This window comes from Canis lupus, chromosome 28, assembly GCF_003254725.2.
Source record: "Canis lupus dingo isolate Sandy chromosome 28, ASM325472v2, whole genome shotgun sequence".
Classification (NCBI taxonomy): Eukaryota; Metazoa; Chordata; class Mammalia; order Carnivora; family Canidae; genus Canis; species Canis lupus.
The window spans coordinates 4,522,472-4,548,289 of record NC_064270.1 but is presented as its reverse complement, the minus strand read 5'-3'; the positions used below and the strand labels follow the sequence as shown (position 1 = coordinate 4,548,289).

General features: G+C 38.8%; 1 protein-coding gene across 2 annotated transcripts in view; it reads left to right on the top strand.

Moving 5' to 3' along the window:
• PANK1 (pantothenate kinase 1) overlaps window positions 1-3,000 on the top strand; it is a 58,872-nt gene extending 55,872 nt beyond the window's left edge. For both annotated transcript variants that reach the window (XM_049103516.1, XM_025466479.3), the window contains exon 7: window positions 1,487-3,000. In XM_049103516.1, coding sequence (XP_048959473.1) covers window positions 1,487-1,546 — 60 coding nt within the window. In that variant the 3' untranslated portion in view covers window positions 1,547-3,000. The remainder of the gene's footprint in view (window positions 1-1,486) is intronic.
• Window positions 3,001-25,818: the final 22,818 nt, after the last annotated feature.

The window sequence follows — 25,818 nt, the reverse complement described above, 5'->3', positions numbered from 1 at the left end:
AGTGATTAAAAATACAGGACATGGTTATTTCATCTGGCATTTATCTATATTTTATCTGGCAACCCTAAATCCAGATTCTCTTCAACTAAAGCAAAAAACAAACCGTAGAAGCCATCAGGAATTAAAAGTCATCTACACGGTCACATGGATAGTTAGTTGGCAGTAAAATAGGGAGTGAGATCCAACATTTTGGGGAAACTCACTTCTGCAGGTGAAAGCTTAGTTACCTGAATTCATTTGTACAATCCTAAGGCCCCTTGGACCGTGGCTTGGCTTTGCTATGCACGTATCATAACTCGGTCTTCATTGCCAATGAAAGTGAGTGTTTTTATAGCCCCTTGTAAATATCTCTCAGAAAAGGTTCTGCATTCCTAGATTCCCTCTGGCTTAAGCAGGTCTTCCTGGAGGATATTGTGGAGAGAAAATTTTGGGAGGCACACGTGTGGCGGTTTTCCTGTCCTGCCACAGGAGTCCTTACTCACTGATCTCATTCATAACAGGATTGAGAAGTCGTCAGCCAAGCTGTTAAGACACAGCCTCTTAACTGACTAGGAGTCTTTAGACAATGACTTTACCTCTCCATCTGTTTTAGCCGCTGTAATAATAATCAATAATAATTATTAATTAATAATTAATAATAATAATAATATTTGCCTCATAAAGTTTTTATGAAGATGAAATGAATGAACTAATGTAAAGTGTTCAGAAACAATTTATTTTTTTATTTTTTTATTTATTATTTATTTATTTATTTTTATTATTATTTTTTTTTAACAATTTCTAGCATATAATGAAACCTCAATAAATGTTAGCTGGTAGCAGCAGAAGCAGAGGTCCTACATGGAGTGCCTGTCCTGGCACGCTGCCACCCATTTGTGTGGGTGACTGTCGAATCAGGCAACAGGAGTGGAGTCTCAGACCTTTTGGAAACCAAGTTCCCTAAACATTTTTGTTTTTCAGTTCCTTTCACTTTCACAAAAACAGGCTTTTATTTTATAGATGAGCAAAGGGAAGCTCTGGCTGATTTAGATGCCTTTCCAAGTTCTGCAGAGGGAAGCTTAGAGATAAATACCTGGGAGATACAACTCTGAAGTCATACAGATTTGAGGTTGAGCCCTGACATAAGAGTATGACCCTGAAAGGGAAATTTCCTTCATTACCTTCTATTTCTCATCAGTGAAATGAGGGTCATAGTGTGGATTTTGCCAAAGATCAATTCCAACAATACCAGCACTCGTGTAGTACACACCAAGTGCCAGACATTTTCCTCAGCGCTGTACATACAGCAGTTAATTTAGTTCATATAAAAAAACAGGTGTATCTAATAAATATTATTACTATTATTCTACGGTGCATGGCTGAGTTCAGGTTTTACGTTTTTCTTATCTATCACATTAGGGGACAGCATTCCTAGCATTGTTAAAAACGGTAGGCCTTTGGCTATTTAGAGATCATCATGCACAAGTTTTCCCCTTGCTTTTCGCAGGGTTATTTCGGAGCCGTTGGAGCCCTGCTGGAGCTGTTCAAGGTGGCTGATGACCAGTAGTGGTGGCAGGCGCCAAAGAGCCTTCTGTGGGAACAGGGAACCGAGGACTGCTGTCAGAGGAGGTGGATGCCGCTGTGGGACGGAAGCCAAGCCATTATGGCAGATGAACCTGCTGGATTTGTAAATAATTTAAAATCCTTCTAGCCGATCTTTTACTCTTGGGTTTTGAGCTGATGATTCAAAATGGGGAATACAAGAGTTTTTTCTGTATACTGTATTTTTAAAAAAAAAAAAATTTTGTGCAGCGAGGCCAAACCTATGTATGGATTTTATGCATTAACCTTGAAAAGTTGTATGATGTTTAAGAAGGACCCGAAATGTAAGTGCTGTTTATTTTTCTTCTGGGGTTTACTGATCAGTGTGGTAATTTTAACTTCATTTAGTAATTACTCTAGGAGATTCTACCTTTACTTATATTCTTCATGACGTTTCATGATTTGCTGTTGGTTTCAAATGAAACTACAAATCTGGCATGTTTTACTGTGAACACGATTTTGTTTGTTTGTTTATATACCTTTTCTCGTCTTTTTTTTTTTTTTTTCCTGTTGGAATGTCTTATGGAGAAAGAGAGTCCTTCCCCATTTCTGTCCTTAAGTGACTCCCTCCCCTCCCCAATACCTTTCTTTAACCTAATTGTCTGTATCAATCAAGGTGCTGACCAACTCAATGCGAAGTGAAGCAGGAGATCGAAAGCTCTCGAAAGTACCCCTGATGAGAAAACTCTGAAAGTGTTGATGAATTTAATGAGTCAGGCAAAAGTTGAAAATGATAGGCAATTTTGTCTTAAACCTTATGCATATGCAATGTTTTGTTGGATTGATTTTATGTTAGGTTATATTAAACTGAAATGTTCTCTGATGACATGTCCTCGATTCATGCCCAGCCTATGAGTGGCAGGAAATCCTTATGCAGGACTCTGGAACTTCCCAGGTAAAGTCTCCCAGTTGATTAACTGTTCCCATTGGGAGATGGGGGAGAAGTCATGGGTTGAGGTGTCAGGTAATAATACCTATTTGTTTTGTACACATATGTACATAGGAGCTTTGTAACAAGGCATCTTAAGTAATAACATTTTTTCATTTGAAATATTTCAGACTGAAAACTGTATTTCAATCCCAGCTTCTAATATTAAAAAAAAATCATGATACTGATCTATCTATACATTTTATTTTCCTTTTTTGAAAGATGTCATTGGAACCAATGGGTAACTTTCCAATGAGAGTCTTGTACAAATATTGAAACGCATGAAGTCTAATGATTTAGAACTGATTAATCTTTCAAATTGAGCATATTGTTGAAAGGGATTTTTGAAGGCAGTGCAGTTCCTCCATGATGATCTTTCCTTTTCTGCCTCCTGAGCACCATCTTTAATTGCCATTATCTTCAAGTCTTGAAGAACTTGTTAATTGAAGTATTCACTTGTCTGGTTGAAATAAAGCCTGTTTCTGTTGTGATGTTTTTAGTGTATATGTTATTTTCATTTCTTAATCTTCATGTCCATAGTATCTGCTTTTGTGCCATATAATGAATGTGTGTTGTATTTTTGCTACCCTACATTTCATAATTTGAGGCTTTCACATAAGGGTGTCTTCAAATGAAGCCCGAGCTCTATGCAGAGATTCTTAAAATAGCTTTATTGTTGTTATACAACTGACTCATTGCCAAAATATCATTCCTATATTTGCTAATAAGAAAAATTTTTCAAAAGTTGGCCATCACAAGTACATTTGATCAACTTCCACCTGGCTTAAAAAAATTCAAGCAACTAAGATGTTCTTGAAAAAGATAAATGTAAAAATGTACATATTCTCTACATTAGTGCCTTTTTTGACTGTTCCCTTCTATTCAATCCTACTCTCCTCTATCAGGGAATAGTAGACCTGGGATTATGGTTCTGCAAAAGGAATCAGGACAAGTTAATGTAAATACATAACTTTTTAATTATCTGGAATCACTTGATCTTTCATTGCAGATGTGTAAGACATTGGGTTAGCTGAGGAAATCAATTCTTCCACTATGCAAATTTCAGTAAATGTTGGCTACATATAGCCAGCCTTTTTTTTATAATGAGAAACTTGTAGTCTGGATTTTTACATTCACTTGAATCATAGAAATTTTCCTTTGGCTCAACAATAAGAAGAAACTTGACAACATTAAAGAATTTTTATCTTGAATTCAAGATGGTAGATAGTCCAGAGCATGGCTTTTGATTGTGAGACAGCTTCAGTGTGGATCTAGCTCTGCCAATATCTAGCTGTGTGGGCTAGCCACTAACCCTCTCTATAAACTCCAGCTTCCTCATTTATAGAATGGAGCAAACAGTTTTCCCCTCCATATTTAAAGAGCTTAGCACAAAGGCTGACAAATAGTAAATGCTAGCTGTACTGGGAAAAGAAAAATACATCTTAAACTAATGTGTGAAATCAGCGATATCTAATCTTCTAGAATGTGGGGGACCCATTTTAGCACAGAGATACAGATCTCCCATGCCAGTACATGTTCATAGCCCTGTGTCCACAATTCCAAAATTCCAAGCTCTTAAAATGTATCTTGATAGTCACTTGACAGAAAAAGCTGACTTGAGCATTATTTATCACACTCTATAGGATTCTTCAGATGTTTTCTTGCAGAGCTACTAATGGGTTGAGGTTTCATTATTGGGTACTGCCCCAGCCCCTACTAGGGGTGGTAAGTAGTGAACAGTCCTGAATTTTGAAAGACATCTGGTCTCAAGAGTTGTAGATAAAGGGATTGTGGAAATATGGTTGTATTCTTCAGGTTAGGTAGTATATATCGGTTCAGAGTCCCTTTGCTGGGAACTGTTGTTATAGGTAATTTATGCTCGACATCATCTGGTCATACAATGAATAAGAAGTTACCTTGTGCCAGGAAGGAGATAAGGAAACCAAGAGGAATTGGCTATAACCCCTGCTGTTCAGCAAGGGAGACAAGTCTCAAGCCAGTTCATGTTATAAAGTGTCACAGATGTCACTCATTCGTTCACCAATATTTACAGCAGTGAACAAAAGACCCATCCTCAGTGAGCTTACATTCTAGAAGGAAAACAGATAATCACTAAGTAGATATTGCTAGATCAGTACTAGAAGGAGAAAATGAGGTAAAGTAAAGAGCTAGAGAAGGGGTAATTATATTTAGAGAGTGGAAGGGAAGAAAATTCTTTGGTAGAGTGGTCAAGGACAAATTCTATGAGAGGAGATGTGTGAGCAGAGTCAGATGAATTTGGGAACACACCATGTAAATACCTGGGAAAACATTGTTTATTCCTGGCAAATGAGAATGAGGATTTTGAGGAACTGCAAGCATTCAAGTGTGTGTGGAGTAAACAATGGGAAGAGTGGTGGGAAATGCAGTTTTGGGAATAGCCATGAACCATGCCTAATATGAGGTCTGTACCTGAGGCTGGAGGCTGCACCTGAGGAACTGGTCACTTCTGGAGGAGAGGGCTCGAGAAGTTTCCATTGAGTCTTAACCAATGAGTAGAGACTACTGAGTGGGGCAGGAGGGGAGGTCTTTCCAAGCAGAGAGAACAGAGTGGGAGAAGCATTGAGAGAAGAAACACTAGTCAGGTTATTCAGGGAATTAGAAGCTGTTTGCTTCCACTGGAGCCTTGGTTATTGAGAGAGAAACCAGGTACTCAGAGATGGGAAACCAGCCAGAGTATGGAAGGACTCATATTCCAGCTAAAGACTCTGGTGTTTTCTGTAGTCAGTGCAGAGTCATCAAAGGGTTTCAAGTAAAGTGGTAATAGCAAAATGTCCTACTGAGGTAAATGAGTAAATCAGTTATTGTGCTTTGGATACATAACACCATTTTTATTATCATGTTTGCTTTAGTTCCTCTATTGTGTCCAACCTTATGCAGTAGCTGCTTAGTAGACTACATTTCTCTGTAACTAAGAGGGTTAAATAAGCTCTTGAGAATTTTCCCACAGGACCAAGGCTGCTAATAGCTACAACCGTGCTATGATTCTATTTAGTGACTAGGAAGATTCCAATATCAGTGATCACCATTAACTCTATTACTTGCAAGAGTTGTTTGGAGAGAAGACTCTTTTCCTCCCAGTGATCAGAAGATGACTGTGAGGAAATTGGGAGGAAAATTGAATTAATGCACATTTTTTACTGGATCTATCAGGTGCTCATTATGCACTTTTCACCTATTTAACTTTGACTGAATGCCTATGATGTGGGAGGTATCGATTGGGTAACTTGTGGGATACATTCAGTTGTAAGACAGCAAGATCCCTCTTTTCATCGGGCTTCCATTCTCATGAAGGAGGTAAACTTTAAGCACAGGAACCAACAAATAAACAGGAAAATGGCAGTTAGTGATCAATGCTGTGAAGGGAAGAAATAGGGTGATGTGGCAGAAAGGAAGGCAAAGAATTTCCTTAGTAAACTGGGTATGAGATACAAATATGAAATCATGGCCTCAGTTTTTGAGGAATGACCCTCAAGTGTTTCTTGCTTTCATTCATCACTACCTCCTCGATTGAAATAAAAGATATGTTGGGGGAACAGTTTAAGAGCTAATTCAGTTTCTTTTTATTTTACTTAGAATATTTAATTGAGTTCCCTATGAATTTTAAATCGTATGTTACATGAAACAATAGATTAACTTAGTAATGCTCCTTTTGTACTACTTACTCATTTCACGAAACAATATTATTTAGCTGTTCACTTGAATCTTTATTGTCAATGCCTTTGTCGTGGCCTGAGTCATTTCATGGTTTCCAGAGCACACCAAGTCTGGCACACAGCACTTTTTGAATCTATTTATGATATTGACACTGGATTTTTTTTTTTTTTAACCAAGCCCGGACCACCTATTTCCCCAGTGACCTCAATTATTTGTTTCATTTTCCAAAAGATGTTATATTGGTGATGCCACAGTGTAACCATTTATGTAGTGCCTTTTATGGTCAACTTTAAAAGGTTAGTTTATAAGTATTCATCACTTGCGATACAAAAATAAAAGAAAATTTGTATGAAAAGTCTTTGCCTCTTCTTATGCTCACTCTATTAGGTAAACACTAAGCATTCCAAAGTAGAATTAATGGAGGTGATTTGAGTTAATGTTGTCACCAAACAATTCTTAACCAGTCTGCAGTTAGAATTCATCTTCTTAAATTTAAGTATTATTTTTAAAAATTCAGTGCATTTTATATGCAGATAATCTAAAAAGTTAAATAGTTCCAGAAGACTAAGAAAAAATAGCAGTACCCATGTTTTCTTTTCTTTTTAAAAGATTTTATTTATTTATTATTTATTTATTCATGAGAGACACATTGAGAGAGAGAGAGAGAGAGGCAGAGACACAGGCAGAGGGAGAAGCAGGCTCCATGCAGGGAGCCCGACACCGGACTCAATCCCGGGTCTTCTAGGCTAAGGCAGCGCTAAACCGTGAGCCACCCAGGCTGCCCCCATGTTTTCTTTTCTCTTTGTTTTTCCTCCCTCTTTCTCTTTACACTTTATTAATGACACATGATACTTTCTCGGTGCTTAAAGGCAAAGCCAAGGGCAGGGAAAGAGTACTTGGATATGTCAGACCACCAAGGTTGTAGCTAAGACTCATAGCCACAGGGACTGTTTTGGTTGGTTGGAAGATTTGGGGAGAGGGGTATGCTCAGCATTCCAACCAATGCCTGGGTATATTTTTATCAGGAACTCATTTTTCGGGATCCCTGGGTGGCGCAGCGGTTTAGCGCCTGCCTTTGGCCCAGGGTGCGATCCTGGAGACCCGGGATCGAATCCCATGTCGGGCTCCCGGTGCATGGAGCCTGCTTCTCCCTCTGCCTGTGTCTCTGCCTCTCTCTCTCTCTGTGTGACTATCATAAATAAAGAAAAAAAAAGGAACTCATTTTTCAACATTGGCTGCTGGGCTTTTCTTGTTTTATTTCATTATTCTGAACAAAGCAGCTTCCCAGATAAGGGTAGGGTGATGAGGGGAAAAGTTTGAGTAGCTTTATGTCTAAAATCTTCTAAAAATATTTTTATGCTATGCTCATACTCAATTGATAGTTTGGCAAAGTATAGAATTTTAGGTTAGATCTTTTTCTTCAGAATTCTGAAGGCATAGCACTATTATTGCCAAGCTTCCAGTGTTGCTGTGAGAAAGCCTGATGTCAGCCTGGCTCCTGATCTTCAGATGTAACTATTTCCTCCCTCTTTTCTAGAAGTTTTTAGAAACTTTTCAATTTCTGGTTTCAACCAATCCATCACCCTCAACCTTATCAGAAAAAAAGGCTAAACAAACTGAAAACCAATGACTTTTCTCAGACCTATCAGAGAATTGAGGTCATAGAACAAACTGCCACCCTAAAATTTGAAAAGACAAGGAATACTGAAAATCACAGCTGAATCGATTTACCTATCACCCATAAACTGGTAGGAACACTTAAATGGCAATTTTGACAAACTGATGGAAGCTAAGTGTGGACTTACATAAGAGTGAGACATTCCTGGGGACCCGTGGTCTTAGGGAGGGTCCCCACACTTCCATGAGTCCTACCTCCAGGAACCCCACCCAGTTCTCATGGTGAAGAGCTGAGAAAAATTCTCCTATGTCTCTGGCAGGAGGACAAAGTACCATTCTGAAATTTATCTATAGTGCTCTCCATGAAAAAGGGCTGCTTTCCAGGGGACAGGATTTTATCAGAGACTTATTTTACCCCAGGGGGAAAGGAAATTACCTAACTTCTGCCTCCAGTTGTGTTCCGTCTCAACTAAGGCTGAAAGGGGGAGAGGCTGCTGGAGGAGAGAATGGGAAAAACAGGAATGCTGAAAAACACTGGAGACCACAGCCCAGGGACACAGGCCCTCTGAAAGGCTGAGATTTCTTTGTTTTTTTGTTTTGTTTTGTTTTTTTTATGATAGTCACACAGAGAGAGAGGAGAGAGAGTCAGAGACACAGGCAGAGGGAGAAGCAGGCTCCATGCACCGGGAGCCCGACATGGGATTCGATCCCAGGTCTCCAGGATCGCGCCCTGGGCCAAAGGCAGGCGCTAAACCGCTGCGCCACCCAGGGATCCCCAAGGCTGAGATTTCATCTTGAAATTATGGAAGTCTCTCCTCCCCCTGTCCTCCCACTATGTCAACACAGCTTTAATATAGTAACAGTGGATTTCAGCCGAAAGAGACCTGTAAGGTGCAGATTCTATTTAAGAAGAACTTATTAGGGAAACTCAAAGAAAATGGAGAGTTAAAAACAAGGACATAAGAGGAATTTGAAGCCTCTGGTACCTACAGCTACAGCAAACATTAAACAGCCCAACTTCTAGCTGGATTCACAATAAACCTCACACTAACAGCCATTTTACCTCAGTTTCTATTACCTGATACATCCCATGTAGCTTGCAATAAAAGAGTATATGACATGCTTAGAGGCAAGAAAAAAAGAGACCAACCAAACATCAGACTCCAATATGACATAGATTTTGAAATTCCTAATCAGAGAATTTAACATAAATATGATTAATATGTTAAGGACTTTAATGGAAGAAGAACAAGAAGTGATTGGCGATGTAAACAGAGAGATAGAAAATCTAATGAAGAATCAAAAGGAAATGTTAGAAATTAGAAATGTTGCAAAAGAAATGAAGAATGCCTTTTTTTTTTTTTTTTTTAAGATTGATTGATTCATGAGAGAGGCAGAGACATAGGCAATGGGAGAAGCAGGCTCCATCCCAGGACCCCAGGATCACCAAAGGTGATCTGAACCAAAGGCAGATGCTCAACCACTGAGCTACCCAGGTGCCCCAGAGAGTGCCTTTGATAGGCTCATCAGTAGACTAAACATGGCCAAGAATCAGTAAGCTTGAAGATATGTTAATAAAAGCTTCTAAACTGAAACTCAAAGAGAAAACAGTATGAGAAAGAACAGAATACCCAACAGCCATGGCACATTTCGAACAGTAAAAACATATACATCAGACACCAGAGGAGAAAAGAGAATGGAGCAGAAGAAATATTTAAGTAATAATGGTTGAGAATTTTCCAAAATTAATGACAAATACCAAACCACAGATCCAGGAAGCTCAATAATCAAAGTGAGATAAATACCAAAAAATCTACACCCAAATAAATCCTATTCAACCTAGAAAGTCAAAGACAGGGGATCCCTGGGTGGCTCAGCAGTTTGGCACCTGCCTTTGGCCCAGGGCACGATCCTGGAGTCCCGGAATCCATTCCCAAGTCGGGCTCCCGGCATGGAGCCTGTTTCTCCCTCCTCCTGTGTCTCTGCGCCTCTCTCTCTATGTCTATCATAAATAAATAGATAAATCTTTAAAAAAAAAAAAAAAGAAAAAAGAAAAAGTCAAAGACAAAGATAAAATTTTGAAAGAAGCTAGGATTTGGGAGGACTTGCTGGTGAATAATTGGGGAACAATGTGAGGACTTACAGTGAACTTCTCAGAGACCACACAGTGATAAGAGAGTGGGTTAAAAATATTTAAACACTGAAGAAGCTTTCCTGCATCACCAGTATTCTGAAAATGTATAATAATAGGCTTTAGTATTTTCATCAACTAAGTTGGTTCCATAATAGATTCCTTCAAACTAGAAACATATCCTTCACCTCTTAGAAATTTTCTTAAATTATTTCTTTGGTAATAAATTTCTCTGATATCTTTGAAGAATTACTCCTGTTTGGATGTTGGACTTCCTGTATTGGCTAATTCTCATATTGGTTTTCTTTTATTTTTCATCTTAATCTTTTTGCTTCATTTCAACTTTATCTTCCAGCTCTTCTATGGAGTTATTCTATTATTATTCTATTATAGTTATTCTATTTCTACCATCATGCTGGAGGTCCCAAGAGCTCTTTACATACTCTCATTCTTTTGTAACCTATGTTTTATTTCTCAAAAGATACATTGACTTTTATGTTTTTACATTTCTGAATAATCTCCCAAGTTGCTTCTTTTTTTTTTTTTTTTTCTGTTTTTCATTTTAGAGTCTTTCCCTAGGTGTCTTGTGATCCTTCACTGTGTGACAAAAAATTGATTGAAGATTTAAGTAAGCAGTGTTACTTGTTGATTGGACTTTATTGTAAAGTGATCTGGCTCAGCTGTTCCTTTGAAGAGCCCTACTGTCAGTATATTTGGAGCTTTTCTCTGGGATTGGTGATACCCTCCAGAGAAGGTGTTTTCCATGTCTTTTCTGGAGGTATACTCTTGACTGCAGCATTTCTAGAAGTGGAATGGGAGGAATTTGAACTTTCAGAGTAAGAGGCAGTGAGGTGTAGGTGGTACTCTGGAGCCACTTACTGTATGAATTTAGTCGAGTTAACTTCCCTGTGATTCACTTTCCACAACTGTTTTTTTTTTTAAGATTTTATTTATTTATTCATGAGAGAGACACACACACAGAGAGAGAGAGAGAGGGGAAGAGATACAGGCAGAGGGAGAAGCAGGCTCCACGCAGGGAGCCGGACGTAGGATTCGATCCCAGGTCTCCAGGATCATGCCCTGGGCCAAAGGTGGCACTAAACCGCTGAGCCACCCAGGCTGCCCATTCCTCAACTGTTAAATGTAAACATAATTTGTTGGGAGGATTAATCCAGTTAAATTATGTAAAATGTTGTAGAGTACCCAAGCACCAAGTAAGTGTAGGCCATTATCATAAGTAGACTGACTTAAGGGGATCCCTGGGTGACTCAGCGGTTTGGCACCTGCCTTCAGCCCAGGGTGTGATCCTGGAGTCCTGGGATTGAGTCCTGTGATTGAGTCTCGCGTCGGGCTCCCTGCATGGAGCCTGCTTCTCCCTCTGCCTGTGTCTCTGCCTCTCTCTCTTTCTGTGTCTCTCGTGAATAAATAAATAAAATCTTAAAAAAAAAAAAAGACTGACTTAATTCCCCTATTTTCAGTACTCTACCTTATCCAACAATGCCAAATGTTGATCCATCCAGGTCTCTCTCAATCTCTCACTCTTTCCTATGTATATGCATATAAATATATAAATAATAAATAAGTTATATATAAATATATATAATATGTTTATATATGTTATTTTGTTTTCACAAAATTATTCATCAAACAGCAAAAACATTGACAGAGCTACCAGTAAGAAAACAGGAAGGAAATAAAATGTTTGAGAGACATCTTGAAAAGCTTCAAAGGAATACACAACAGGCTAAAACTCTATAGTTCAACCATGCTTGCACAGCAGGTATATTCATTCTTGCATTTTCCCAAATATTATATTTACCTTTCTCTTTTCCAACTTGTCAAGATTTTACTTTGTATTCAAGAATTATTTTCCCAATCTTTGTCCAGTTTTAGCCTGATGATGACTACCTCTTGGGGTAAGAAAACAGATCTCGCTGGGATGCATGCCCACATGGACAGTTGTACCATTAGCCTTCTCACACTGCACCCACTCCATGTAGATGACATATATCTTTCTGTACACCTGGACTACCTCGCCAAGATGCTGACCTTTACAGTGTCCTTGAACAACCTGGATCCCATCATCCTTGCAGATGGGCATGGCACGCTGTACTCCTGCTGCAGCTCCTTGGACAGGGGGGAAGACAGTTCTTCCTGTGCATGTGCAAGTGGGCGTTGATGAGATGTTTGAGATTTTTGCTGCAGCCTGAGGTCACAGAGGGGTTGAATTTCCTGGTGACGATCTATCTGGCACCGAGCAGTCTCATTTGTATTTTATTTTTTGATAGTTACTGCCAAATTGCCCTCCCAAACAATATGAATGTACACATTGTAGATGATTTTGGTAGTGCTTATTTTCCTACACACTTACCCACACAAGGTATTATCAATCCTTTCATATTTTCCAATCACATAGATGAGAAATAGGATCTCCTTTGAAGAGCATAGAAAGTCTTTGAGATCTTCTCAATTTGGAGCTCGTGTGGATCCCTGGGTGGCTCAGTGGTTTAGCGCCTGCCTTCATGCCCAGGGTGTGATCCTGGAGTCCCGGGATCGAGTCCCACATCAGACTCCTTGCATGGAGCCTGCTTCTCCCTCTGCCTGTGTCTCTGCCTCTCTCTGTGTGTCTCTCATAAATAAATAAATAAAATCTTTTTTAAAAAATCTGGAGCTTGTGAGTCTAATGTTGAGAATTACAATGAACTTGTCAAGTCAAAAGAGAAGGTATCTTACGGGACTTTGGAGGGCAGTGCACTTAGGTGAATTGGCAAGAAACCCTTCTGTAATGAGCCTGCTTTGGTTAAAGCCTGTCGTTAAGCTACAGTGTGACCTTGGGTGAATCCCCTAATCTCTGAAAGCTTCAGTTAGTTCATCTGTAAAATAGGGATAAAGTTAGTTATTCCCTCATTTGATTGCAAGGATTAAATGATGATGAAAAAGAGCTGAGGATTCCATGCTGGTGCTCATGCTCTGCAAAAGTCAGCTACAGGCAACCTCAGCGAAATCAGCCCTTCCCACTGCCTCTGCCCCCCAAGAATTGTGGATGTGACCTGCCACATTGTCTTGCTTTTTTTGGCTTTTCACAAATGCTGTTTTTTTTTTTTTTTTCATGTGTGAGCAATCATTTTCTTTTTATGCAAGATCTGTAAGTGATAAAAGTGCACTTATTAAGTATATTTAATGTTCAAAATATGTTACTAATTGGTTATTTTATCCTCATGGTATCCTTTTGAACTAGGCAAACAGGTGATGTTATCTCTATCTTACAGTCAAGAAAATCAAGGCAGAAAAAGCCAAAGCAGCTTCTCTAGGTTAAAAGAATAAGTTGGTAGCAGATCTTGGATGAAAATTTTGATTTTAGAAGTCAAGAAGTGCCAAAGTGTGGCTTTATTCCAGAAGAGCTAACTTGGTGTAATATATGAATGCCTACTGTAATGAGTCGGTAAGGATGAGTTATAATTAATGTAAGTTATTCACAGATAAATGTGCTTCATTTCTAAAATGTCTAATGGTTTTTGGAAACTGTGCAAAGTAGTTAAAACATTCTCCTTACAAATACATTGGAATTAATAGTAATACATCCATTTTGTAAAGTAATGAATTAATTTGTATTTGTATTATAAAATAAGGCAAATCAACCTAACTTTGCCTATTGTTTAATAGTAGGGGGACCACTGGGTGGCTCAGTGGCTGAGCATCTGCCTTCGGCTCAGGGCATGATCCCAGGATCCTGGGATCAAGTTCCATGTCAGGCTTCCTGCACGGAGCCTGCTTCTCCCTCTGCTTGTGTCACTGCCTCTCTCTCTGTGTCTCTCATGAATAAATAAATAAAATCTTGAAAAGAAAAGAAAAAAATCCTTTGAATATTGCACAAATGTGAAATTATGATGTTAATAATTAGATGTCCTTTTTTAAAAAATCCAAAAATAACTGGCATCATTTTTAATTTTGTAAAATAGTCTACTTGTTGTTTCGCTTTCCCACTGTTTTTTTTTCCTGTACATTTCTCGAATTATCACATTTTTAGACAAAATGGCCAGGTGCATTTAGTCAAATTTGTGTGGCCTAAAGTTGATGTGGTGACAGTAGGGGCCTTGTGGTATAAAGGCAAATAGCCTCAGCCCCAGTTGTGTCAACTGCTGGATTTTTTTTAAGCAAATGGATTTCCTTTTTAAATTTTGCAGTTGCAGCTTAAGGAGAGTTTTGAATTTTCCCTTAGGTCATTAAGCAACGTGAAAAAATTGGACCCTTTAAAATATATTACATTTTTTTCTCTCTTCTCTTCCTCCATTCACTCAATTCAATGAGATTTACTGTTGCTATTTTAGCCAGGTTTGGCATCTGAAGAACTTATGCCATTTGGCTGCCATGACATGGTTAATGAATTATGTCTACGTTAGCACATGCTATAAGTGAGACAGGTGGATCTCATGTGTCTTTGAGAGATCTTCTTGTGTATCTTTAAGAGGTTCCTAAATTTTAATTTTGAAGAAAACTATGAATTTTAAAATAATTGTTTTCTGGGATCCCTGAGTGGCTCAGCAGTTTAGCGCCTGCCATCGGCCCAGGGCGTGATCCTGGAGACCTGAGATCAAGTCCCACGTCGGGCTCCCTGCATGGAGCCTGCTTCTCCCTCTGCCTGTGTCTCTGCCTCTCTCTCTCTGTCTCTCATGAATGAATAAATAAAATCTTTAAAAAATTGTTTTTCATTAAATACTCAAATTTATTTAACTTGACATAGTAAATATGTTTTCATAGTATATTCTCAGACTGTGTTTTCTAGACTGTTTTCCAGCATTTATGGTGTCTGTGTGTGTGTGTGTGTGTGTGTATGTGGTGTATGGGAAAAGAGATAAATCTCAAGTTAATCATGCAAATAACGGATCTGGAGTTTATATCAAAACTGTAATTTTGGCAGAATATATTTTTAAATTAGATATCTGAATAGTCTGTCAAGTGACATATTATTTTAAATATAGATCAAAAGTGCTTTTGTATTGAGCTCCAGAAGTGTGTGGGTTGAAATTAGGCAAGTTAAATGCAACAGGAACAGTTTTAAGCATTCTCCTTTGAGGTTTGATTGCTATTTATATTGGATTTATACATTTTGAAATGAGCAGTCACTCTTGAACTATCTGTTCCTGTGCCAACATCAACATTGAATTTATCAAGTAGTTATTTATGCAATGTTTAGACAGGCAAAGAGGAGTTGAGAGTAGATCCTACCCACACAATTTCCAGCAACTTCAGAGAAAATGGTTTGGTTGTCCAGAACAATTGAGTTTTGTTGGCTCTGCCTTGAACATTTAGTTGATTACACAATTCTTCCCGTCCTTTAGCCTGTGTCTACGGTACACGTTTGACCTTTGCTGTCTGTGGCAGTCACAGTGGTGGTGGTGAATTAAACATGAGGTCTGTCTCAGCAATCAATATTAGCCTGTAAGGATTGCTGCTCATTATAAAGCTTGGTCTCAGAACCCTAACGGTGTTTTCATCTGTGGCATAATCTGTTTTGGTGGCCATCGAGAAAGATATTACCAAGATGTAACCTCTCTTGGATATAAGAAATTAACCTTTTTAAAAGGGTAGATGGCGTTAAGATTGGTCTTAAAAAGAAAACACCGAACTGCCTAGTTTTGGGATGCCAAGCAAATTCTAAATACAGTGGCATGCAAATTCTTAGATAAAGGGGTTTATAAACTCATTATATAATGTTAATTACTGATTAATTACTACTCACATTCAAATGCCAGCTATTACTCATTGATTCGGTGCTACAAAAGAGCTTTAGTGGAAGCAGTAAGTCTTGCTTTTCAACTCAGAAGTTAACTTTGATCATTCAAGTGGTAAATTGCAAAACTATGCTAAAGGCCTTGCCCAAAGCAAGGTTACCAAGGATAAGAAGTGGAAATTAGACTTTCCACTGTCATTCTAATTTAAAAATTCCTAAAGAAATGTTCAACAACTGTTTAGAAAATATCTGTTCAGGGAGGTGTCAGACCATTCGAGTGAATTCTTAAGAATTCTCTTAAGCCCTCACAGGATTCTAACCTAGCACCAATGAAGAGAGAAGGCCTGGAACAGAGATGATCTTTAACAGCCTCCAAACCTAAGCCTCTGTGATTCTGAGCTTCAGGCACTGGGCCTGCCCTTTTACAGAGCTATCACAAGGGAATAAGTGTTTACACGGAAGGGAGTTCATAACAATGGCAGCACTGACAGATTAAGCCCCTCATGTGCTTGGAGCTCCTGCAACCTCCTTGAATCCACCCAGACAGTGAAGGAGGTGAGGGTTCCTATCTTTATTTTTTAAAAAAGATTTTATTCACTTACTTGAGAGAGTGAGAGAAAGAGAAGAGGAGAAGAGTTCGGAGCAGGGGGAGGGACAGAGGGAAAAGCAGACTCCCTGCTGAGCAGGGAGCCCTATGCAGGGCTTGATCAGGGGACTCCAGGATCATGACCTGAGTCAAAGGTAGACGCTTAACCACTGCGCCACCCAGGTGCTCTCCCCGCTCCCCCCCTTCTTCATTTAACAGGAGAGAAGGCTGAGGCTTGAAGAGGTAAAAGACCATGTCCCCAATCATGTGCCAATAATCAAGAACCCTGAAATGGCCTTCTGGGGGAAACTCAAGTTTTCTATGGGTCCAAATGATCCAGATATTTGCTTCCATTCTCCAAAAGGGATTTATAGAGGCAATGCTTGACTGTGTAACTGTTACTCCTACAGTTCATCTCATTGAAATTTCTTCACAATTTCATATTGGTTGGTCTGAGGTCCTAGCTCAGGTGCCTTCCTTCTTTGTTATTCTGTTAATATTAATGCTTTTTCATTTGGTTCTCTCTTTTTTCCTTCATACTTCCACCACCTTTTACACCAGCACCGGTGCTAGACCTGCACATACTAGAATATTTTTTTTAAAGGTTTTATTTATTTATTTATTTATTTATTTATTTATTTATTTATTCATGATAGTCACACACAGAGAGAGAGAGAGGCAGAGACACAGGCAGAGGGAGAAGCAGGCTCCACGCAGGGAGCCCCACGTGGGATTCGATCCCAGGTCTCCAGGATCGTGCCCTGGGCCAAAGGCAGGCGCCAAACCGCTGCGCCACCCAGGGATCCCTAGAATATTTTTAAAATAAACAACAAACACAGAATTTATTGACTAAACTTCTTTGTGGTTAAAATAAAAAATATTTCACCTTGCCCAGGAAAATATACTGGACTCTACAAAATACTAATTTGTCATTGTGAAGACCTATGCCAGAATTGTTTTTGAAAAATGAAACAATTATAAGTTTCTGTATCAATTTTCTCTGTTATGAATTGAAACAGATATTTTCTGTTTTATTCAATAACTTGCATTTCTTAGCTCTGATGTTACTTTTGAATATTTATATTTTTCATAAAAACCAGTTCATCTTGATGTGATTTCTTTTCTTCTTTAATCTTTCAATGATAAATTTTGGGAGAGAGATATATAGAAATTATGGCATTTGGATTTTAGTATTTCTCATTAAATTTAAATTTTTGAGTGGTGATACAATTTTTAGTTTCAGTGAGTAAAACTCTTTTCAATAGCTAATCAATTTTTTAAATGACCTATCATTGTGTCATGATTACAACTTATATGATACTTTGTCTTCTAAATCTCTTTCTATCCTTAAAGATGGTTTACAAAAAGAATTTTTTATTGAATTATGTTTATTTCTGTTCATTTTTTCTTTTTTTTGTCCCTAGAAATGATGTAGGTCAAAGATACTTTTCTTTCTTTCTTTTTTTTTTTTTTAAGATTTTATTTAGTTATTTATGAGAGACACACAGAGAGAGGCAGAGACATAGGCAGAGGGAGATGCAGGCTCCCTATGGGGAGCCCCATGCCGGACTCATTCCAGGACCCCAGGATTAGGCCCTGAGCCAAAGGCAGATGCTCAACCACTGAGCTACCCAGGTGTCCCCAGTTTTTTTCTTGTAAATCAAATTCTTTGTTTTCAGTAATTCAGCCTACCTCAATTGCTTAAGTAATAGTAGCATTTCAGATGTTAGATGGCTATTATTGAAGAAGATGCTTATAATACAGAGTATCTTAAAGTGTGGTCTAGGCCAACATGTCTCAGAATAATCTGGAGAGTTTCCTTAAAGGCCTGTTTGGGGACTTTTCCCAAGACCCTTTGAATCCAAATCTCTGGGACTGAGATCCCAGAATGCATTTTTTAAAAAAATATTTAATTTATTTATTTGAGAGAAAGAGAGAGGGCACGAGTGGGAGGGAGGGTCAGTGGGATTCCCCACTGAGAAGGAAGCCCAACTCAGGGCTCAATCCCAGGACCAGGAGATCACAACCTGAACTGAAGGCAGATACTTAACCGATTGAGCCACCCAGACACTCCCCAGAATGCATTTTAAAAAAATCTCCTCAGGGCAGCCCAGGTGGCTCAGCAGTTTAGTGCTGCCTTCAGCCCACCGCAGTGGCGTCATCTTGGAGACCTGGGATTAAGTCCCACGTCAGGGTCCCTGCATGGAGTCTGAGTCTCCCTCTGCCCATGTCTCTGCCTCTGTGTGTGTGTGTGTGTCTCTCATGAATAAATAAGTAAAATCTTTAAAAAAATAATAAGAAGAAAATAAAAAATCTCCTCAGATGATCCTTAAATACTTAATATTTGAGAATCACTGTACAGGTTATGTTGCTACAAGCATTAATGATGATTTCCACACTTCACACAGACCTTCCTGATTTTTTGGCAGGTTAACCCAATTGTGAAAACAGCATCCATTCTGTCAGTTCACATGGAAAAACTAACACCAGAGGTCACATTGCCTACAGGCACCACAGGACAGGCCAAGGAACACAGAGGCCTAGGCTCAAGGGAGAAAAATGTCCAACTGCCATTCAAAGGAATCTGTAAGACAAGTAGTTAATCAGCACTACCCTAAAGATATAATCACTAGACGTGAAATAAGGATAGTTTTCAGATTCCAGGCATTTTGAGATGGAACAGGCCTCCACAAAACCTAAGTGGCATCAGAAGTTATTAAGTAACATCTGCTCACATGATCCACTCAACAGCTCCACCTCCCCGGAGACCCGTGCCCCCAATTTTACCTTTAAAAACCCTGAGCGGGGATCCCTGGGTGGCTCAGCGGTTTAGCGCCTGCCTTTGGCCCAGGGCGCGATCCTGGAGTCCCAGGATCGAGTCCCGCATCGGGCTCCTGGCATGGAGCCTGCCTCTCTCTATGTCTATCATAAATAAATAAATAAATAAATAAATCTTTAAAATAAAATAAAAACCCTAACTGGCAAGCCATCGAGGAGTTCAAGACTTTTGAGCATTAGCTCCCCCTTCTCCTGGGTGGCGCCATATCAATATATAGCCTCTCTTTCTTCACTGCAAAAGCTCAGTGTCAGTTTTTATTGTCTTGCTGCATGTTGGGTGGATAAACTCCCATTTGGTTTGGTTACAATTGTTGGAAGACAGCATTGTTTAATGGCCAACTACTGATCAAACGCACCCAACTATTAGCTCAATGTTCAAAATGATGGCACCACATCAGTCAGCCATGGCTACTACAAGATGGCTGGGTCTCCCAAAAAACAATACACAAACATGTCGGCCACACTATGTTGAAATGTTTTGCACTGGAGTGTACTTTGGCTCTCCAGTTTTCACCAGCAGCTTTACTCCCATACTTTTCCAATACCTCCTTTGGCCTCAGAAGGGAATGTTTTCAGTTTAGTTTGTAAGGGAGAAGAAATCTCTTGGCTGGGCAGTTCCTCTGCTTCAGACTGTCTGAAGTTCATCTCAGGTGAGTCACTATCCTCTCTCCAAACCTGGCATTGACAAAGACATCTCCACCAGGTCAGCCTGCACTTACTGTTGCTGTCGTCTCAGATTACACAAACACTTTGCATGTTCTAAGCACTCTTCAAACACACCGGAAATTTTCAGGACAAGTTGCATGGAAACGTAAAAATTCCATTTTTTTCCAAAAAAGACTGTTGTCCTGAATAACAGAGGCAGTGTTGTGGTGTAATTATTTTAGGCTGTGGGAAAACAGCAATCACACCTTATAGCCATGTAGTCCTTCTTCACCTAAGGATGCTCCAAATTTTCTCCAACAAGAGCAAGAAAAATGATGACCAAAAACTCAGCTTTCTAACAGAGACCATGTTTATAAAGGCTTCCATGACAGAAGTTAATTCCTGTTTGTTAATCTCCATTCCACAAAAGACTGTTAAATTCAATAAGTATTTGTTAACTGCTTCTTGCGAGCCAGGCATTGAGTTTAATCCTAAAATTCACCTCCAGGTTGGCACAATCCAGAGCCCTCTCATCATCTTCAGAGATTTCTTTCTACTGCCTCCAAATTTAAACATAAAAATAATTGAAATTCATTACTTCTTTTTTTTTCCAATAAGTAAGCCACTATGGAAGACAGTATTAAGCTTCCTCAAAAATTTAAAAATAAAAAAATAAAAAAAATAAAAATAATTTAAAAATAGATGGGGATGGGTGAAGTGGGTGAAAGGCATTAAGAAGACACTTAGGTTGATGAGCACTGAGTAATGTATAGATTTGCTGAATTACTATATTGTACACCTGAAACTAATATAACACTATATGTTAACTACCTTGGAATTAAAGTGAAATTAAAATTAAAAATTAAATGAAAATAAATAGTGCCCTCCATGAATTGAGAAAATGAGAGAGGTTGTTTTATTTATTTATTTTTTTTAAAGATTTTATTTATTTATTCATGAGAGACACAGAAAGAGAGGCAGAGACACAGGCAGAGGGAGAAGCAGGCCCCATGCAGAGAGCCCGCCGTGGGACTTGATCTCAGGTCTCCAGGATCACGCCCTGGGCCGATGGCAGGCGCTAAACTGCTGAGCCACCCAGGCTGCCCGAGAGGGGTTGTTTTAAATTCTTCAGGCCCTGGAATGCCAAAATTCCCAAATGACTGCAAATCACTAATTCATCTACGCATTTAGATTTCTTTACAAAACTCTTAATTTCAAGGACACCGTGTTACTTTGAAAAACTTGTACCACATAAAATTAACGATTATTAAAATAAACATACTGTCTTCAACGGTTACTCTGTAATTGCTAAAATTTTTCTCTCCAGTGTCTTTTAATTTATCTAGAACTAGAGATGTTTTTTTTCTCACTAATGAGGTGATAATGAACTGAAAATATCAAGAAAAATGCCGACTTTTTTGTTGTTACTGTCAATTTATGCGATATTATTCTGAAAACATAAGCTGCATTTTGAAAGCTTAAGCTATAGGAAATAATTTCACTGCAAAGATATATACATGTATCTACATCTAGGTCAATATTGCTGTTTCATGGACTTACCATGTGCATTTATAGATTGCTATTATGTTTTATCATTAATAAGCATTTATATTATATTAAAAACTCTATTCAAAGTAAGCTTTTTAAATTGTTGGATTTCACGCAATTATGACCTCCGAAAGTTTCCTTGTTCTACTTTGATAAAGAGTTAACAGGGAATATGCAAAATCCCAAATGATTTTTGACACTTAAACCAATTATGTTACTGAAGGCAAGGCTCATTGTTCTTTAAAGTGGCAGCTGGCTGTATGAATGACTGGCAACCCCCATTCCCCTTCCCTGCTAAGTACAGGCATTTGTTCAGACTTTTGAAGCACGGATTCTGCTTCCAGAATCAACACTGCATAGTGATTATTTCTCTCTCCCTCCCCATTTCTCACTAGCTTTGTCTGTTTGTTTCTCTCTCCATTTCTTTATTTCCAATAATACTTTCCTGAAGGCACTGACATAGAGAGTGGGGTTAAGCAGAGACCACTTCTTTCAAAGGAGGGTTAAAGTTGGTATTTTATTCAATCGAAGGCAGTGAGCATAAAGAACATTCTAGTCATGTGACTACATTACATTTTTCTGTTTAAATCAAATCAGGGTTACAATGGTGATTAATAAGACACATTGACTAAAAAAGTCAACTGGCATGATTATGAAAGACAAACTTTTCTGGTTTTAGTGAAGAAACAGAATAAGCATATAATTGACCTTTACATTCCATTCTACTGGGAAAGGCTTTCTAGCCTTTTTAAAAAAAATCTGTATACTTCTGTTACACATCAAGCTTAGAATCATATGCTTTAAAAAATACTATTAGCAAAAGTTCATCTGGGCAGCTGGTTCAAATATTTATTGAAGACTATGTAGCATTTGTGGCACTCATGATTTCAAACAGATGGCAGGACTACGCTGGCACTGTGCATTAATAACCAAAGTAGTCTATTTGAATTTCCTTAAATTTTTGTTGCTTTGAAGTTTGAGGGGACATAATTTACCCTCTTTTACTCTGTCCTTGGGAGCGCAAAGAAGGTTTGGAATGCCCGCTCAAAAATGATAACTCTGCAGATGTGTACAGCTGTTCAGGGGAGTAAATAGAAGTAGCCTATACCCTCAGGATTCTTGCCCCTCATCCCCTTCCAGCTCACTCACTCTGTCCTCTCGTTAGGACATTACCTTCCTTGTAGATTCAGTGCTCAGTCAAAACACTGAGAGAATTCATTTTCCTCATCAGCAAAGAGTAAGAAAAAGAGAAATGTATAAAGGCAGAATATGTGTTGACATCATTTTTCTCCCCACCTCAGCCATTAAAAACCAAAAAGTCCTAATTTTGGCAGAATCTTAATGACTCTGGGGTTCAACACTGGGTCTGGTGCAGAGCACGTACTCGGTAAATCTTGCACAATTGGGGCACCTGGGTGGCTCCCTCAGTTAAGCATCTGCCTTCAGCTCAGGTCATGATCACCAGGTCCTAGGATCCAGCCTGGCATCCGGCTCCCTGCTCAGTGGGGAGCCTACTTCTCCCTCTCCCTCTGCCCCCGCTCATGCTATCTCAAATGAATAAATAAAATTAAAAAAAAAAATCTTGCCAAGTGAGTGCTCCCTCCAGTTAGACTTTCTTCAGCCTTTTGGACTCACTGGTAATATTTTTTTAATTTGTTCAGTTACTTCTCCATCCATTCGACCAAAAGATATTTCCTGGGAGCCTTCTAAGTACCCGTGACAACGTGAGGAATTGGACAATTCTTTTGCCTAGACATTTGATTTCTACCCGCAAGATTTTATTATAAAAACAAACATCATTCTATTTTTCAAGCATTTTTTTCCTGTAATATTGAGCAGTTTTCTACCACACAAGATACTTGTTTTGTTAACAAGACCAAGAACCATTTAGATGTCTCAGGCAAGTGTTAAAATCTGCTTAATGTTTGGTTTGTGTTAAAGCCATTAATGAGCTTAGAAATCACTTGTGAGACTTGTTAGAATGTAGATTCCTTGGCCCCGTCTGCAGAGTCGTCAGTTAATTCGTCAAGAAAGATATCAGGTGGCCAGGATTTTGAAACTCCCCCTAAATGATTCTAAGTGTGAAATCAGGGTTGAGAGCCATTGGATTCAACGCAGCAGAGAGTATTGACGGTAAGTACACATAAACATGAGTGAGAGCTCCGGCTGCAGGACATTCTGTGAGGTGAAGGCAATTAGTGAAAGATTTTCTGAGCAGGATAATGTGATCTAAAATGTGTTTCTTTGGGGGCATCTGGGTGGCTCAGTTGATTAAGCTGCAGCTCTTGATTTTGGTTCAAGTCATGATCTCTGGGTTATGAAAGCAAGCCCCATGTTGGGCTCCATGCTGGGCGTGAAGTCTGCTTCAGATTCTCTCTCTCCATCTCCCTCTGCCTCTTCCCCCTGCTTTCTCTCCCTCTCTAACTCAATCAATCAATCAACCTTACATTTTCAAAAATAAATAAATACATAAATAAACAAACCACATTTCTGTTTTGTTGTTGTTTTGCCAATTTAAAAATTATAAAAGCAGAGGTTCCTGATTGGCTCAGTCAGGGGAACATATGATTTTGATTTCAGGGTTGTGGGTTCAAGCCCCATGTTGGATGTAGGATTACTTAAAAAAATTATAAAAATAATAAAAAATAATTTTAAAAATATAAAACTAATATAACTTTCTTGTGATAATTCAGTAACACATTAAATGAGAATCTCATTTTACCCTTATTTACCCTCCATCTCCTAAGAAATGAGCACAGATGGTAATTTGGTCTATATGTTTAGAGTTTTTTTTTCCTATTCATTTGTATGTATAGGTACTCATGGAAATAAGTGATCTTTAACCTACAGATTGGTTATGGAGACATACTTGCATATTGGAAATATAAAACCACACATGGTGGTTCCCTGGGTGGTTCAGTCAGTTAAGCATCTGCCATTGCTCAGGTCATGATCCCAGGGTCCTGGGATCAAGGCCCAGGGTGGGGGCTCCCTGCTTCTCCCTCTCCCTCTGCTCCTGCTCCTCCTGTTTGTGCTGTCTCTCTCTGTCAAATAAATAAATAAGATCTTAAAAAAAATGAAAACACGCATGGGACTAATAAACATGAAGTTCAAGATAAGGTTATGTGGGGAGAAAGGCATAGATAACATGAGGTGGTTTCATATGTTGAGAAATAGGCTGGATTTGGGGTAAATGACTATCTTTTATGTTATTACCTATACTTCTCTAAATGCATGAAATATAATAAAGATCCATGCCTTTATCGTGTGTTGAAACACACATTTAAATATATTTTTACTTTAAAGCAGCTTTAGGTTTAGAGAAAATAAAATGAGAAGATAGTACAGGGCTCCTGTATACAGTATACTGGTTTTCTCTCTCTTAACATCTTACAATAACAGGATACATTGGTTACAATGAATGAAACAATATTATTTTTTAAATTTTTATTTATTTATTTGAGAGAGAGAGAGAGCATGAGCAGGGGAGAGAGACAGAGGAAGAGGACAAGCAGACTTCCCATCAAGCAGGGAGCCCCACGTGGGACCCTAAGATCATGACCTGAACCAAAGGCAGACGCTTAACCAACTAAGCCACCCAGGCTCCCCAGTGAACCAATATTACTAACACTTTTTTCAGAGTTCTGTAGTTCTATTTAATGTTCTTTTTCTGTTCCAGGATCCCATCTAGGATACTGCATTACATTTTGTTGTCATATTTTCTTAAGTTCTTCTTGGATGGGACAGAGTCCTTGTTTTTGATGACCTTGACAGCAGTAAGTATTGGACAAGCATCATGTAGAAAGTCCATCAATTGGGATTTGTCTGGTGTTTTCTCATGATCAGACTGAGATGATGGGTTTGGGGAAGACCACAGAGGTAGAGTGCCATTCTTACCACCTTATATCAAGGATACGTACTATTAACATGGCATTGCTGCTGAGGTTTGCCTCAACCACCTGGCTGAGGTAGTGTTTGTTAGGTTTCTCTACTGTAAAATTTCTCTTTTTCCTCCTTCCCATATTGGGCTCTTTGGAAGGAAGTCTCTGAGAAGCCTAAGAAGTGGGGTGTTATGCTCTACTTCTGCATAATTTATTCAGAATTCTTCTGCTTGGGAGACTTGTCTTTTTTTACCCACTTATCTATTCATTTATATCAGTATGGATTCATAGATATTTATTTTATTCTTTAACCCAATACTATTTTATTGATTTTTTTGCTCAGATTCTTCCAGCTTTGGTCATTGAGAGCTCTTTTAGATTATATATTTGGTAAATTGCTTTTTATTTTATTTCTTTTTAAAGATTTTATTTATTTATTCATGAGAGACCAGAGAGAGGCAGAGACACGGGCAGAGGGAGGAGCAGGCTCCGTGCAGGGAGCCCAATGTGGGACTTGATCCCGGGACTCCAGGATCAGGCTCTGGGCTGAAGGCGGCGCTAAACCACTGAGCCACCCGGGCTGCCCCACAGACATTCTTGTACAAGATTTTGTGTGTATCTGCGCATTTAAGTTAA